The sequence below is a fragment of the Heptranchias perlo genome, chromosome 26 (assembly GCF_035084215.1).
Source record: "Heptranchias perlo isolate sHepPer1 chromosome 26, sHepPer1.hap1, whole genome shotgun sequence".
Lineage (NCBI taxonomy): Eukaryota > Metazoa > Chordata > Chondrichthyes > Hexanchiformes > Hexanchidae > Heptranchias > Heptranchias perlo.
Window position 1 is genome coordinate 22,058,039 of NC_090350.1, and position 15,800 is coordinate 22,073,838.

At 45.8% G+C, this 15,800-nt stretch overlaps 1 protein-coding gene across 14 annotated transcripts in view; it reads left to right on the top strand.

Moving 5' to 3' along the window:
* Positions 1-15,800, top strand: part of macf1a (microtubule actin crosslinking factor 1a) — a 523,722-nt gene that overhangs the window by 55,867 nt on the left and 452,055 nt on the right. For 13 of the 14 annotated variants that reach the window (XM_068006495.1, XM_068006501.1, XM_068006496.1 and 10 more), the window contains exon 2: positions 8,676-8,763. The exons of the other annotated variant lie outside the window; for it this stretch is intronic. In XM_068006495.1, coding sequence (XP_067862596.1) covers positions 8,676-8,763 — 88 coding nt within the window. The remainder of the gene's footprint in view (positions 1-8,675; positions 8,764-15,800) is intronic. 14 annotated transcript variants of the gene reach the window in all.

A 15,800-nucleotide genomic window follows, 5' to 3' on the forward strand; every position in this document is an offset into this window, starting at 1 on the left:
CCCCTCCCTCTGTGTGTGTGGCCCCTCCCTCTGTGTGTGTGGCCTCTCCCTCTGTGTGTGTGTGGCCCTCTCCCTCTGTGTGTGTGTGGCCCTCTCCCTCTGTGTGTGTGTGGCCCTCTCCCTCTGTGTGTGTGTGTGTGTGTGTGTGTGTGTGTGTGTGTATGTGTGTGTGTGTGTGTGTGTGTGTGTGTATATGTGTGTGTGTGTGTGTCTGTCCGTGTGTGTCTGTCTGTCTGTCCGTGTGTGTGTGTGTCTGTCCCTGTGTGTGTGTGTGTCTGTCCCTGTGTGTGTGTGTCTGTCTGTCCCTGTGTGCGTGTCTGTCTGTCCCTGTGTGTGTGTGTGTCTCTCCCTGTGTGTCTGTCCCTGTGTGTGTGTGTGTATCTGCCTGTGTGTGTGTGTCTGTCTGTCTCTCCGTGTGTGTGTGTGTGTGTGTGTGTGTGTGTGTGTGTGTGTCTGTCTCTCCGCCTGTCTGTCTGTCTGTCCGTCTCTCCCTGTGTGTGTGTCTGTCTCTCCGTGTGTGTGTGTGTCTGTCTCTCCCTGTGTGTGTGTGTCTGTCTCTCCCTGTGTGTGTGTGTGTGTCTGTCTGTGTGTGTGTGTGTGTGTGTGTGTGTGTGTGTCTGGCTCTCCCTGTGTGTGTGTGTGTCTGGCTCTCCCTGTGTGTGTGTGTGTGTGTGTGTGTCTGTCTGTCTCTCCCTGTGTGTGTGTGTCTGTCTCTCCCTGTGTGTGTGTGTGTGGCTCTCTCCCTGCGTGTGTGTGTGTGGCTCTCTCCCTGCGTGTGTGTGTGTGTGTGTCTCTCTCCCTGCGTGTGTGTGTGTGTGTCTCTCTCCCTGCGTGTGTGTGTGTGTGGCTCTCTCCCTGTGTGTGTGTGTGTGTGTGTGTGGCTCTCTCCCTGTGTGTGTGTGGCTCTCTCCCTGCGTGTGTGGCTCTCTCCCTGTGTGTGTGTGTGTGTGTGTGTGTGTGTGGCTCTCTCTCTCCTATGTGTTTGTGTATGTCATGGGATGTGGGTGTCGCTGGCAAGGCCAGCATTTGTTGGCCATCCCTAATTGCCCTTGAGAAGGTGGTGGTGAGCTGCAGCCTTGAACCGCTGCAGTCCATGTGGTGACGGTTCTCCCACAGTGCTGTTAAGTAGGGAGTTCCAGGATTTTGACCCAGCGAAGATGAAGGAACGGTGATATATTTCCAAGTCAGGATGGTGTGTGACTTGGTGGGGAACATGCAGGTGGTGTTGTTCCTATGAGCCTGCTGCCCTTGTCCTTCTAGCTGGTAAAGGTCGTGGGTTTGGGAAGTGCTGTCCAAGAAGCCTTAGTGAGTTGCTGCAGTGCATCCTGTGGATAGTACACACCGCAGCCACTGTGCGCCGGTGGTGGAGGGAGTGAACGTTTAGGGTGGTGGATGGGGTACCAATCAAGCGGGCTGCTTTGTCCTGGATGGTGTCAAGCTTCTTGAGTGTTGTTGGAGCTGTACTCATCCAGGCAAGTGGAGAGTATTCCATCACATTCCTGACTTGTGCCTTGTAGATGGTGGATAGGCTTTGGTGAGTCACTCACCGCAGAATACCCAGTCTCTGACCTGCTCTTGTAGCCACAGTATTTATGTGGCTGGTCCATTTGAGTTTCTGGTCAATGGTGACCCCCAGGATGTTGATGGTGGGGGATTCGGCGATGGTAATGCTGTTGAATGTCATGGGGAGGTGGTTAGACTGTCTCTCTTGTTGGAGATGGTCATTGCCTGGCACTTGTCTGGCGTGAATGTTACTTGCCACTTATCAGCCCAAGCCAGGATGTTGTCCGGGTCTTGCTGCATGCGGGCACAGACTGCTTCATTATCTGAGGGGTTGCGAATGGAACTGAACACTGTGCAATCATCAGCGAACATCCCCATTTCTGACCTTATGATGGAGGGAAGGTCATTGATGAAGCAGCTGAAGATGGTTGGGCCAGGGACACTGCCCTGAGGAACTCCTGCAGCAATGTCTTGGGGCTGAGATGATTAGCCTCCAACAACCACTACCATCTTCCTTTGTGCTAGGTATGACTCCAGCCACTGGAGAGTTTTCCCCCTGATTCCCATTGACTTCAATTTTACTATGGCTCCTTGGTGCCACACTCGGTCAAGTGCTGCCTTGATGTCAGGGGCAGTTACTCTCACCTCACCTCTGGAATTCAGCTCTTTTGTCCATGTTTGCACCAAGGCTGTAATGAGGTCTGGAGAGCCGAGTGGTGCTGGCGGAACCCAAACTGAGCATCGGTGAGTAAGTGCCGCTTGATAGCACTGTCGACGACACCTTCCATCACTTTACTGATGATTGAGAGTAGACTGATGGGGCGGTAATTGGCCAGATTGGATTTGTCCTGCTTTTTGTGGACAGGACATACCTGGGGAATTTTCCACATTGTCGGCTAGATGCCAGTGTTGTAGCTGTACTGAAACAGTTTGGCTAGAGGTGCGGCTAGTTCTGGAGCACAAATCTTCAGCACTACAGCCGGGATGTTGTCGGGGCCCATAGCCTTTGTTGTATCCAGTGCACTGAGCCGTTTCTTGATATCATGTGGAGTGAACCGAATTGGCTGAAGAATGTCTTCTGTGATGGTGGGGATATTGGGAGGAGGCCGAGATGGATCATCTACTCGGCACTTCTGGCTGAAGATAGTTGCAAACGTTTCAGCCTTGTCTTTTGCACTCAAGTGCTGGACTCCACCATCATTGAAGATGGGGATGCTTATAGAGCCTCCTCCTCCCATTAGTTGTTTAACTGTCCGCCACCATTCACGACTGAATATAGCAGGACTGCAGAACTTTGATCTGATCCGTTGGTTGTGGAATCGCTTAGCTCTGTCTATAGCATGTTGCTTCCGCTGTTTAGCATGCATGTAGTCCTGTGTTGTAGCTTCACCAGGTTGGCACCTCATTTTTAGGTACGCCTGGTGCTGCTCCTGGCATGCTCTTCTGCACTCCTCATTGAACCAGTGTTGATCCCCTGGCTTGTTGGTAATGGTAGAGTGAGGAATATGCCAGACAATGAGGTTACAGATTGTGCTGGAATACAAATCTGCTGCTGCTGATGGCCCACAGTGCCTCATGGATGACCAGTTTTGAGCTGCTAGATCTGTTCTGAATCTATCTCATTTAGCACGGTGGTAATGCCACACAACACGTTGGATGGTGTTCTCAGTGCGAAGACGGGACTTCGTCTCCATGAGGACTATGCGGCGGTCACTCCTACCAATACTGTCACGGACAGATGCATCTGCGACAGGTAGATTGTTGTGGATGAGGTCAACTAGGTTTTTCCCCTCATGTTGGTTCGCTCACCACCTGCCACAGGCCCAGTCTGGCAGCTATGTCCTTCAGGACTCGGCCAGCTTGGTCAGTAGTGGTGCTACCGAGCCATTCTTGGTGATGGACATTGAAGTCCCTCACCCAGAGTACATTCTGTGCCCTTGCTACCCTCAGTGCTTCCTCCGAGTGGTGTTCAACATGGAGGAGGACTGATTCATCAGCTGAGGGAGGGCGGTAGGTGGTAATCAGCAGGAGGTTTCCTTGCCCATGTTTGACCTGATGCCATGAGATTTCATGGGGTCCAGAGTCGATGTTGAGGACTCCCAGGGCCACTCCCTCCTGACTGTATATGACTGTACTGCCATCTCTGGTTGGTCTGTCCTGCCAGTGGGACAGGACATACCCAGGGATGGTGATGGAAGAGTCTGGGACGTTGGCTGAAAGGAATGATTCTGAGAGTATGGCTATGTCAGGCTGTTGCTTGACCAGTCTGTGGGATAGCTCTCCCAATTTTGGCACGTCCCCCGATGTTCGTGAGGAGGACTTTGCAGGGTCGACTGGGCTTGGTTTGCCTTTGTCGTGTCCAGTGCCTAGTGGTCTGATGCTGGGTGGTCCATCCGGTTTTATTCTTATTATGACTTTTCGTAGCGACATTTTACAACTGAGTGGTTTGCTGGGCCATTTCAGAGGGCGATTAAGAATCAATCACGTTACTGTGGGTCTGGAGTCACATATAGGCCAGACCGGGTGAGGACGGCAGGTTTCCTTCCCTAAAGGACATTACTGATACTAGTTTTTTTTATTCCAGAATTTTATTTAATTAATTGAATTTAAATTCGCCAGCTGCCTTGGCAGGATTTGAACTCATGACTCTGGATTATTAGTTCAGGCCTCTGGATTACTCGTCCAGTAACATAACCACTATGCTACCGTACCCGTGTGTGGGTGCGTGGGGCTCTCTCCCTCTGTGCGTGGGGCTCTTTCCCTCTCTCGCTTTTTCTGTCTTCCATTTGTGAACACATGAAGCAGAATCGAAGGTAAACTCCAAGTCTGCCTATAAATGCATTTTTCCATCTTTTTATCTATACGTGTTGGATTGATGATTCATTTTGTTTGGAATTTTAGATTGTTGATATTCTAGTATTGTATTTTGGAATGTTGAGATACAGGTATCTGAGATGGAACTGAATGCCATGCTTAAAATTTTAGGAAGTGTCGCAAATCACGTCATTGAAGCTATTCCTGCTTTTAGAATTCACAAGCTACAGAAAGGTTTGATTGTCAGCTCATATTATCTAAAACATTCAATCTATAGTAAAAATATGATGTAAATTAATTTCCATTTCATAGTCTCAATAGTTGCATTAAATTGGCACATACAACTAGCAGTTTTACATTTTCAAAACAGTACTCTTTGAAATACTTTGTGATATAGGTGGCTATTGGATATAATGGAATATATGTGGCTACTGACAGAAAGGGAAAGAATCTGACAGATGAAAATCCAATTGTTGCATTGTCGGGGTATACTGCTGTAAGATAATGTTTAAAATCCACAACCGCTGTCTTTTTTGGAGGGGGTAATTTTATAGCTTTCTCAACTCTGCCACCATTTCCCTCACCCTGGGCATGCTGACAACTTGCTCACAGCATCCTTCCAATGCTGCTTGCAATTAATTATTAGCGATGCTGCCCTTTTTTGGCTCCAGTGCCAAGCATCATGCGTGTGTGGAATCTTAGTAGTGGTGAGGCTTTGAGATCTGAAGCAAGGAGATAAAAGTGCATCAAGTATAATTGTACTCGATTAGTAGATATGCAATGTGAGGGTGTCAATTTTACATCACAAAGTGGCATAATTTTAGTACAGCTACAGAAAAACATAATTCTCAAGAACCAAGGCTTGCCTGCAAAGTATGCTGCCAAGAACTGGTCAAGGTCCGAACCAGAAGAATGTAGTGCTATCTTTGGATTGGAGATAACTTTTCTTCTCACATTTTTACCAGTAAATGGAGGTTGAATTTGGGTGAAATCTTTTTTTTTTAATGCATAAAATATCCTAAATAATGATGTCTGAATTGGCACTGGAGAAATAAGATTCATAGGTTGATTAAGATGTAAATATGTTTGTGCATAGGTGCATGTCAATATAAACCAGTAATAGGTCAATCATTCTCCTTGTGTTTCATACTACTACCCACTGCTTGTCCCTACCTGCAACAAACTGGCCCACACCACCTTGTAGCAGAAAAAATATTATTTTTTACAGGCATGCATTGTTTAATGTCCAGAATTTGATCTTTTATGTGAATTTGTGCCTATAAAAGAGGTAATTGCTGGTGAATAAACTGTTTCTTTCCACTTTCTGTACTGAGTGTCAGCAGCAAGTACTCCCAGGTCAGATGTATCAAAGATGTAAAGTAAAACTCCCTTTACACTGCCTCAACAATATACCTAAACCCCAACTTCAGAAGTGCACCCAACTTCTGAAAAGCATCTTTTACTACATTAGTATGATGTCCCTATTTCCCACGACAGCTATCTTGTGATTACTGAATAAGATTGTTACTTGGTGCCAAATTCTATTGTGTTCTGGTTACAAGATCACTCAGATACAGGTTTGAACTGGCCAAACTTTTTGTGTGTGTGTGTGTGTGTGTGTGTGTGTGTGTGTGTGTATTATGTGTTGTGTGTGATATGTGTTGAGTGGAGATGCCCACCACGATAAATGAGGGAATTAATGTGCCTGTTCAGATTTGAATGCCTCTGCAAGATTATGGCACCACGCCTCAGTATAAACTATACATTTGAAATTCTCTTTGTAGGATTGTTAAGATGTAGCAATTTCAGATTTGAGCTATTTTCTGTGTCTGGACAGATACTTTCAGAGGTTCAGATTAAGACATCATGCTTTCATACAGCAACATTTAATCAGTGGCTCCTGATAGAACAAGGTGTTTTATAAACTGAGATTTTGTTATGAAAGGATTCTACTGTATGGCAAAAGATCTCGCTTATTAGTATAAATTTCTTTTTAGCAAAACAAAGAACCTATTCTAAATGTTACTAAACCTAGCTGCTGGGAAACATGAACATAGACCATTAAGAGTTTATTTTGAGAAGTTGATTCAAAATTGAGGATTGGTTTAAACTAGTCGCATTATTCCGTGAGAGCGATAAATGAAAATGTTCAGAAGCACAAAGAAAGCTTCTGGAGCCTAACAATGTTCAAAATACAAATGTGAAATGCAAACTTAGTAGAACTTTATGTTTAATTATTTGCTGAGAATATTTATCCTCCAATGAAGAACACACATCCTGTTTTGTTCCCAGTGTTTGCAGGCCCTCTGCCTCTGGGGTTGAGAGGGTCGTGTGCAGCCTGTGTCTAGAGCTCTAGTGCAGATTCTGGTATAGCAAGTCCTAAGAGCTGCGTGAATCTGCATTGCCGAGATGCCACCGCCGCCCCCCCCCCCCCCCCCCCCCCCACCAACTCAGGTCAGTCCGTAACCACTTAGCAAAGGTTCAAATTAGAATCATAGAATGATCCAGTACAGAAGGAGGCCATTCGGTCCATCATCCCTGTGCCAGCTGTTTGAAAGAGCTATCCAATTTGTCCCACTCCCCTGCTTTCTCCCCATAGGCCTGTGATTTTTTTTCCCTTCAAATATTTATCCAATTCCCTTTTGAAAGTTATTATTGAATCTTCTTCCACCACCCTTTCAGGCAGTGCATTCCAGATCATAACGACTCGGTGCGTGAAAATTGTTTCTCTTCATGTCGCCTCTGGTTCTTTTGCCAATTACTTTAAATCTCTGTCCTCTGGTTATTGATCCTTCTGCCACTGGAAACAGTTTCTCCTTATTAACTCTGTAACCTTCTTTGCTCTAAGGAGAACAATCCCAGTTTCTCTAGTCTCTCCATGTAACCTTTCATCCCTGGTACCACTCTAGTAAATCTCTCTGCACCCTCTGTAAGCCCTTGACATGCTTCCTAAAATGTGGTGCCCAGAATTGGCCGCAATACTCCAGTTGGGGCCTATAAAGGTTTAACATAACTTCCTTGCTTTTGTACGCTATGCCTCTATTTATAAAGCCAAGGATCCCGTATGCCTCTCTTGGAGCCTCCTCAATTTGTCCTGCCAGCTTCAAAGATTTGTGTATGTACACCCCCAGGTCCCTCTGTTCCTGCACCCCCCCCCCCCTTCAAAATTGTGCCATTTAGTTTGTATTGCCTCTCATTCTTCCTACCAAAATGTATCACTTCACACTTCTCTGTATTAAATTTCATCTGCCATGTGTCGTGTCTGCCCATTTCCCCAGCCTGACTGTCTTCCTGAAGTCTGTTACCATCCTCCTCACTGTTTACGACATATGAGTTTCATGTCATCTGCAAACTTTGGAATTATGCCATGTATACTGAAGTCCAGGCCATCAATATATATCAAAAAGAGATTGGTAACTGAGAAGAGCCTGAGATCGAACCAAGATGCTCCTGCTCCATGGCATAATGCATTGATGCTCCAACCAGCAATGCTACACAGAATTTTAAATAATTGAAATAATGCTGTCATGGTTTCTAAAGTATTTAATGGGTTCTAACACTCTCTTCAGTTGAAATAGCAGTTTTTAAATTTTATTATGTATATTCCAGTGTAGCTATTGTAAATGTAGACTTTTTTGTTTTCTCTTTTGGTACAGTGACATAGTGCCATTACAGTCAAAGCCTCTTAAGCCACTCTCACTTTGTGCTTAACATTATATCCTGTTTTGGGTGAGTGATTTCCCATTTGCACTGGGCTCTGTTGCTAATATGAAGACAGAGCAAATACGTGAGACTGGTTTCCTGCATTTACATTACAGAAAGTGGCATCCTGATGGAAGAAAGTGGACCTACATTTTTGTGGCACTGCAATACTACATGTTTTTGGAGTCTGGGCTTGTTGAAATTATGAAGTGCAACCATTAGAGGGAAATCTGTGTATCTGCAGTCAGCTGCACATCTATAACATAAAAGCATCCTTTGTGTGATCATCCTTAGGAACAGTGATTTGATTTTGGTAACCAGCTTATAATGCTAACCAAAGTGATATTTGTGTGTTTGTGTGTCTATGTGTGTATTGAGGGTGGGAAAGTGAAAATCAGCTGCTGTTTCATATAAACATAAAAATGAGTAAACCAACACCCAATAGTACTCTGTTTAATGACTGACATATTGAGTATAACGTCATCTATGGACTGTGGTATGGATGTGAGTGCCAACTTGTAAAATGGACAAGGGTGTAAATTTTAACCCCCAAGAACGGGTGGGTTGGGGGTGGGTGGAAGGTTAAAATAACAGTTTTTTGCAGCAGGACCGCATCACGGCTACAACATGCCCACTTCTGGATTTAACCCAAACAGGCTTGTATGCGTGTGGACAGCGGACACCAGGAAGTCCTGCATCCATCTAAAGCCGGTGGGCCGATACGGAAAAGGTCAATATTCCTCGGTGAGATATTTGAGGTACTTAATATTTTGTGTATTGAACAATTAAAATAAATTTAACCATACCTGTTCGAGTTTCCCATCGCTTCCGAATCACTTCAGGTGAAAGCAAGCGGGAAGGGCCAGATCTATGAGGTGAGTGCCTTTATTACACTGCCTGTGGGCCCAGAGGAGCAGGAGTGCATCATCCAGACCCAACAAGCTCACCTGGCTGACAGGAACCCTGCAATCGCCCCCCCCCCCCCCCCCCTCCCACAATGGTGGACACCGACTTCTGATTCTTCGACCGACCTCCGATCTTCTCCCCGGCCCTCCTGCCCGCCCGCCCACCCACCATCCATCCCATCCGTGGCTGCGGCTTGCTGCAGCAGGCCTTCCTGCCCGACGGCCAGCCAGCCTGTCAGTTGGCTTGAAGTTAAAATTTACTCCACGGTGTCCACCTCTTCAGTTTGTGGCTTGGCATCAGTTAAATTTGTTATGAGCTGATTATTGCACTAACCGCATGGATAGCAAGATGGTGCTGGTAACATTTTGACTATTGATGTTGACATTTCAATCTTGAGATTTCTCTTCAGTGCTACTTACAGATCTGGCCTCCCCTTGCACTTTTTTTTAGCTTGTCTGAGCTGAATGGTTTGGTTTGCACTGGCTGATGTAAATTTGCTTCTTTGCCTTCTTGAAACCTAAGGGTAATAAATGCATTGTGTGATGTGGTATTAAGTTATATAGGCTGGGAAGGTCCCAAGTGATCTGAATTTTCAAATATTATACCATCTTTCTTTGGTTATAATGCACTTGGGGTATTGAACAAAGACCAGGAATTGAACTTGGGACTTTCCCAGCCTATGTAACTTAGTACCACACCACACAATGCATTTATTACCCTGAGGTCTCAAGAAGGCAAAGAAGTAAATTTACATCAGCCAGTACAAACCAAATCATTCAGCTCAGACAAGCTAAAAAACAGTGCAAGGGGAGGCCAGATCTGTAAGTACACTCATCCTGGATAAAGAAAATAAATTATTAAATTACAGTACTTTCTTGGTTGGTTGGGGTTTTGCACAAAACTCTTGGCTCCGCAACAATTTATTTTTTAACTTGAACTTTCAATGATGTAATATTCCTGGCCGTGTTCTGTTCTTTCTGTTTTCTGTGGTGATTGCCCAAACATTTAATTGGATCCACAAAATCAGTGATTATAATTCATAATTTATGCCGATTGAACTCACAAATAAAGTAGTATCCAATGTTCATGCAAAAAATGTATTGTCATATCCAGTTGTTTTTTTGTATATGTTTGAGTTCCTTACCTCTCTGCCAATCTTCTCCTTCTGCTGAAGGCACTAACTTGCTGATGGTACAGTTCCATGGGTGATGGTAGCCATTCTTTATACGAACATACATACATACGAATTAAGAGCAGGAATAGGCCATTCGCCCCCTCGAGCCTGCTCTGCCATTTGATAAGACCATGGCTGATCTGATTGTGACCTCAATCCTACTTTCCCGTCTACCTATTATAACCTTTGACTCCCTAGTTAATCAGGAATCTATCTAACTCAGCCTTAAAAATATTCAATGACCCTGCCTCCAGCACTCTCTGGGGAAGGGAGTTCCACAGACTCGGGACCCTCTGAGAGAAAAAATTTATCCACATCTCCATCTTAAATGGGAGACCCCTTATTTTTAAACTGTGGTCCCTAGTTCTAGTCTCTCCCACAAGGGGAAACATCCTCTCAGCATCTACCCCTTCTAGTCCCCTCAGGATCTTATATGTTTCAATAAATCACCTCTCATTCTTCTAAACTCCAGTGTATACATGTCCAACTTGTCCAACCTTTCCTCATAAGGTAACTGCCTCATCCCAGTAATCAGTCGAATGAACCTTCTCCGAACCGCCTCCAAAGCAATTATGTCCATTCTTAAATAAGGCGACCAAAACTGCACACAGTATTCTAGGTGTGGTCTCACCAATGCCCTGTACAACTGTAGCAAAACATCTCTACTTTTATATTCCATTTCCCTTGCAATAATTGACAACATTCCATTCGCCTTCCTAATCACTTGCTGTACCTGCATACTAACTTTTTGTGATTCATGTACAAAGACACCCAGATCCCTCTGTACCTCAGAATTCTGCAATCTCTCTATTTAAATAATATACTGCTTTTCTGTTCCTCCTGCCAAAGTGGACAATTCACATTTTCTCATATTATACTCCATCTGCCAAATTTTTGCCCACTCACTTAACCTTTCTGTATCCTTTGCAGACTCCTTATGTCCTCTTCACAACTTACTTTCCTACCTACCTTTGTGTCATCAACAAATTTAGCAACCATACATTTGGTCCCTTCATCCAAGTCATTGATATAGATTGTAAATAGTTGAGGCCCAAGCACGATCCCTGTGGCACTCCACTCGTTACATCTTGCCAACCTGAAAATGACCCATTTATGCCTACTCTCTGTTTCCTGTTAACTAACCAATCTTTTATCCATGCTAATATGTTGCCCCCCTACACCATGAGCTCTTATTTTGTATATTAGCTTTTGATGTGGCACCTTGTCAAAAGCCTTCTGGAAATCCAAGTACACCACGTCCACAGGATCCCCTTTATACACGTTGCTTGTTACTTCCTCAAAGAACTCTAATAAATTAGTTAAATACGATTTCCCTTTCACAAAGCCGTGTTGACTCTGTCTGATTGCATTGAGATTTTCTAAGTGCCCTGCTATAACCTCCTTAATAATAGATTCTAGCATTTTCCCTATGACAGATGCTAAGCTAACTGGCCTGTAGTTTCCTGCTTTCTGTCTCCCTCCTTTCTTGAGTAGAGGAGTTACATTCGCTACTTCCCAATCTGATGGGACCCTTCCAGAATCTAGGGAATTTTGGAAAATTCATACCAATATATCTACTATCTCTGCAGCCACTTTTAAGACCCTAGGATGAAGTCCGTCAAGACCTGGGGACTTGTCAGCTTTTAGTTCTAATATTTTTTTCGAGACCCTTTCCGCGGTGATTGTAAATGTTTTAAGTTCCTCCCTCCCTTTCACCTCTTGATTCACAATTATTTCTGGCATGTTATTTGTATCCTCTACAGTGAAGACAGATGCAAAATATCTGTTCAATTCATCTGCCGTTTCCTTATTCTCCATCATTAATTCCCCAGACACACTCTCTAGACGACCAATGCTCACTTTACTTACTCTTTTCCTTTTTAAATGGATGAACCCAATCAGTGAATGCCAACAGCGATTTCAACGGTGGGAGCCTTGCAGCTCAGCCCAATCTTGACCTTGCTTGATGTCCACGTGCACTTTCCAGCAGAAAAGAAGCCCTTACTGACTTTCTTTCCCCCTCTCTTTGACCTGTCGTACTGAATCCAATTGTAGAGCCCCAACTGCTACCTCAGAATATTAACCTTCACTGCTGTCTGCATATCCTAATGGGGAAAGTATGAAACATTAGTGAAGCAAGCTTGCTTCAGGAAAATAACAAAAAGCACAATTATCATTAACCCTAAGACATTATCTATAGTGTGAATTGATATCCATGCACTAGTCAAAGGTTTAGGCAAACAATGGACCGGTGTAGGAAACACAAATTTGCAACATTTAGCATATCTTGTCCTGTTTGCCCATCTCCTCTGTCCTTTCTGACCTCCACTGACTCTCTGCCCTGAAAGCACAAAATTACAAATGCTTGTAATTAGAAACAGAAAATGCTGGAAACATTCAGCAGGTCAGTCAGTCGGTATCTGTGGAGAGAACAGGCAAATTAATGTTTCACTCATAGGCCTTTCATGAGAATTGGGTCTGAAATTATTAAAGTTAATATTAAGGCCGGAGGGCTATATAGTGACCCGTGGAAAGATAAGGGTGCTGTCCCATCCAGCTTGTGTTGCGTTTCATTGGAACAGTGTAGGAAGCCAAAGATGGCTAGGTCAGAGTGGGAGTGAGAAATTAAAGAAGCAAGCGACCATGGGCTCTATTTTAGCACCCGCTATCGGGTGCGTTCCTGGCGGGGGGGCTCCGAAAATCGGGGAATCTCGGAGCGGGTCGGGAGCCCGGCTCCAACCCGCCCACTTCCGGGTTCCCCACAGACACGCCGACGTGCGCGCGCAGCCCCGCATGTGTGACTCCCGCAGGCAATTAAAGCCAGCGGGGTGCCACTTGACAGTATTTACCTAGCTATTTCAGGTCATTAACAGACCTGATTAAGGGAATATGTCAGGAGGGGGTGGGATTTTAGAAACAACTGGGACTGTTTCCCATACTGGGGGAAACACTCCCAGTTGAAATGGACGTGTTGCAGCTGTCAGCCTGTGGCAGCTGCAAAGGTCCATTTGACAGGTTGGGGGGGAGACCCTCACTCATTGCAGGAGGCCACTCTGTCACTTGGGACAAAGTTTGGCCTCCACCACCCTCCTCCTGACAAGAAAGTTCACCAACTTGCACGCTTACCCCAGGGTCCCGAGACATGTACCTACCTTGCGGACCCCCTCAGATGTACATCTTCCGGATGGGGGCCGCCATAGCTGCAGTCATGACCTCCTCGGAGGGCGAACACCATCACCGGCCAAGCCGTCCACCTCTGACAGGTGGAGCTCCACAACACAGTGCTGTGACACATCCACTTGCACAGCAGGAGGGAGGGCAACCGCAGAGAGAGATGCGTCGCAGGGGGCACTACCCTCACCACAGGGTCCACAGACCGAGGTTCAGCTTCCTGGACCTCTCTGAGCAGCAGTGCATACGGAGGCTCAGAGTCACTCGACATGTAGTCGTGGACATATGCAGCCTCCTTCATGCCGAGCTGCTCCTGGCTGGCCCGAGCACCATCATCTTACCTGTCGCTGTCAAAGTCACCACTTCCCTCAACAACTTCTCCTCCGCATCCTTCCAGGGTGCCACTGGGGACATCGCCAACGTCTCTCAGTCGTCTGCACAAAAGAGCCCTGCAAATACACCTACACCTACTTTGCAGTGACACAATAGGTGGCATCAGGTGTGGGTCTTCATTATGATCCTCAGGAAAGGGCATTATTGCACAAACCAGACAAGATTCGCAAAGATGTGGCAGTAGTGGTGCCAATATAATATGTGATGTGAATTGGTTAGAAATCAATATAAGTAAAAACCATGACAAACCCTCAAACACCCTTGTGCATCCCCTTCATGCTCACAACACGCTTGCCTTATGCTTGCCCTGTGGCTGCAGCACAGGTAGTGGCAGGTTGAGTGAGGCTGACCGTGAAAGAGATGCATGAGAGGGTGAGTATGAGATAGAGCCATGAGATTGTATGAGGATTGGGTTGAGTGGTAGTGGCGGGATGAGTAAGTGCAGGTAAGATGAGGATGAGGTTTGAGTGGGTGTGAGGGGTGATGCGACAGAGTAGTGTTGGCACTGCAGAAGGAGATGTGGGGTGGGGGCAGTGATGTGGCAGACGGAGTGTAGGGGAATGAGTAGGTGTACTCACTTTGGCTGACCTACTTAGGTCATTGCAGCGCCTCCTGCACTGTATGCAGGTGGGCGATATGTTGGTGGTGCAGGTGACCTCCTCTGCCACCTCGAGCTAGGCCTTCCTGGTTGCAGAGGCAGGCCGCTTCCTCCCGCCCGCCGGGGGGGAAGATCTCTGTCCTCCCCCTCCTCCTCACCCCATCTAATGATACCTGGAGTGAGGCATCATTAAACTGGGAGCAGCCTTCCCCTTGGGCTGCTCCATGCTGTAATTTTTCCTATTTGTTGCAGCATCTGTCAGTGGAGGACTGCCCCTTTAAATAGAGCTCCTCCAGCTGACAGACCTTACTACGCATGCGCAGTCTGCCTGACGCACAGATCAGCAGCGGGGAACCCGGAAGACCAGTTAAGTGGATCCAATTAGGCTGCGACCGCGTTACCCTTGCGCCCAATAGACCCCCCGCCGCAAACCCGCAGCCCTGGCAATATCGAGCCCCATGAGTTTCACTTGCGGGCAGATCATAGTTGAAAAAGTGGTCATATAATCTGCGTTTCATCTTCCCAATGAAGAGGAGAGTGCACCATGAGCAGCACCATATACTGGATTAGGGACATAAGGACAAGAGTAGGCTATTCAGCCCCTCGAGCCTGTTCCGTTCAGTTAGATTATGGCTGATTTATACCTCAACACCATTTGCCTGCCTTTGTTCCATATCTCTTGATACCCTTACCTAACAAAAATCTATCAATCTCAGTCTTGAAAATTTCAATTGACCCAGCACTCTCAGCCTTTTGGAGGAGGACAGCCCTCAGATTTCCACTATCCTTTGTGAAAAAGTGCTTTCTGATTTCACTCCTAAATGGACTAGCTCTAATTTTAAGATTATGCACCCCATTGTTTGAATTTTCCCAATCAGAGGAAATAGTTTCTCTGTATCTACCCTGTCAAATCCCTTCATCATTTTAAAGACTTTGAATAGATTAGAGGAAATACACATCAGTTGCTGTCTCACATGGAAAGTGTGTTTGGGGCCCTGGACAGTGGTGTGGGAGGAAGTGGAAGGTGATTTGGGGAATGTGGAGACTGGTGGGGTGGAAGGTGAGAACAAGTTGGGGGGACCTTATCACAGTTGGGGGGGAAGAAGGGAGGGAGGAGAAACAACAATAACGTGCAATTATAAAGTGTCTTTAACATAGAAATGTCCGAAGGCACTTAGATGTGTAAGGGTACGGTAGCGTAGTGGTTATGTTACTGGGCTAGTAATCCAGAGGCCTGGACTAAAATCCAGAGTCACGAGTTCAAATCCCGCCACGGCGGCTGGCGAATTTAAATTCAATTAATTAAATAAAAATCTGGAATTAAAATACTAGTATCAGTAATGATAGCCATGAAACTACCGGATTGTCGTAAAAACCCATCTGGTTCACTAATGTCCTTTAGGGAAGGAAACCTGCCGTCCTTACCCGGTCTGGCCTATATGTGACTCCAGACCCACAGCAATGTGGTTGATTCTTAATTGCCCTCTGAAATGGCCTAGCAAGCCACTCAGTTGTAAAAATCTCGCTAGGGATGGGCAA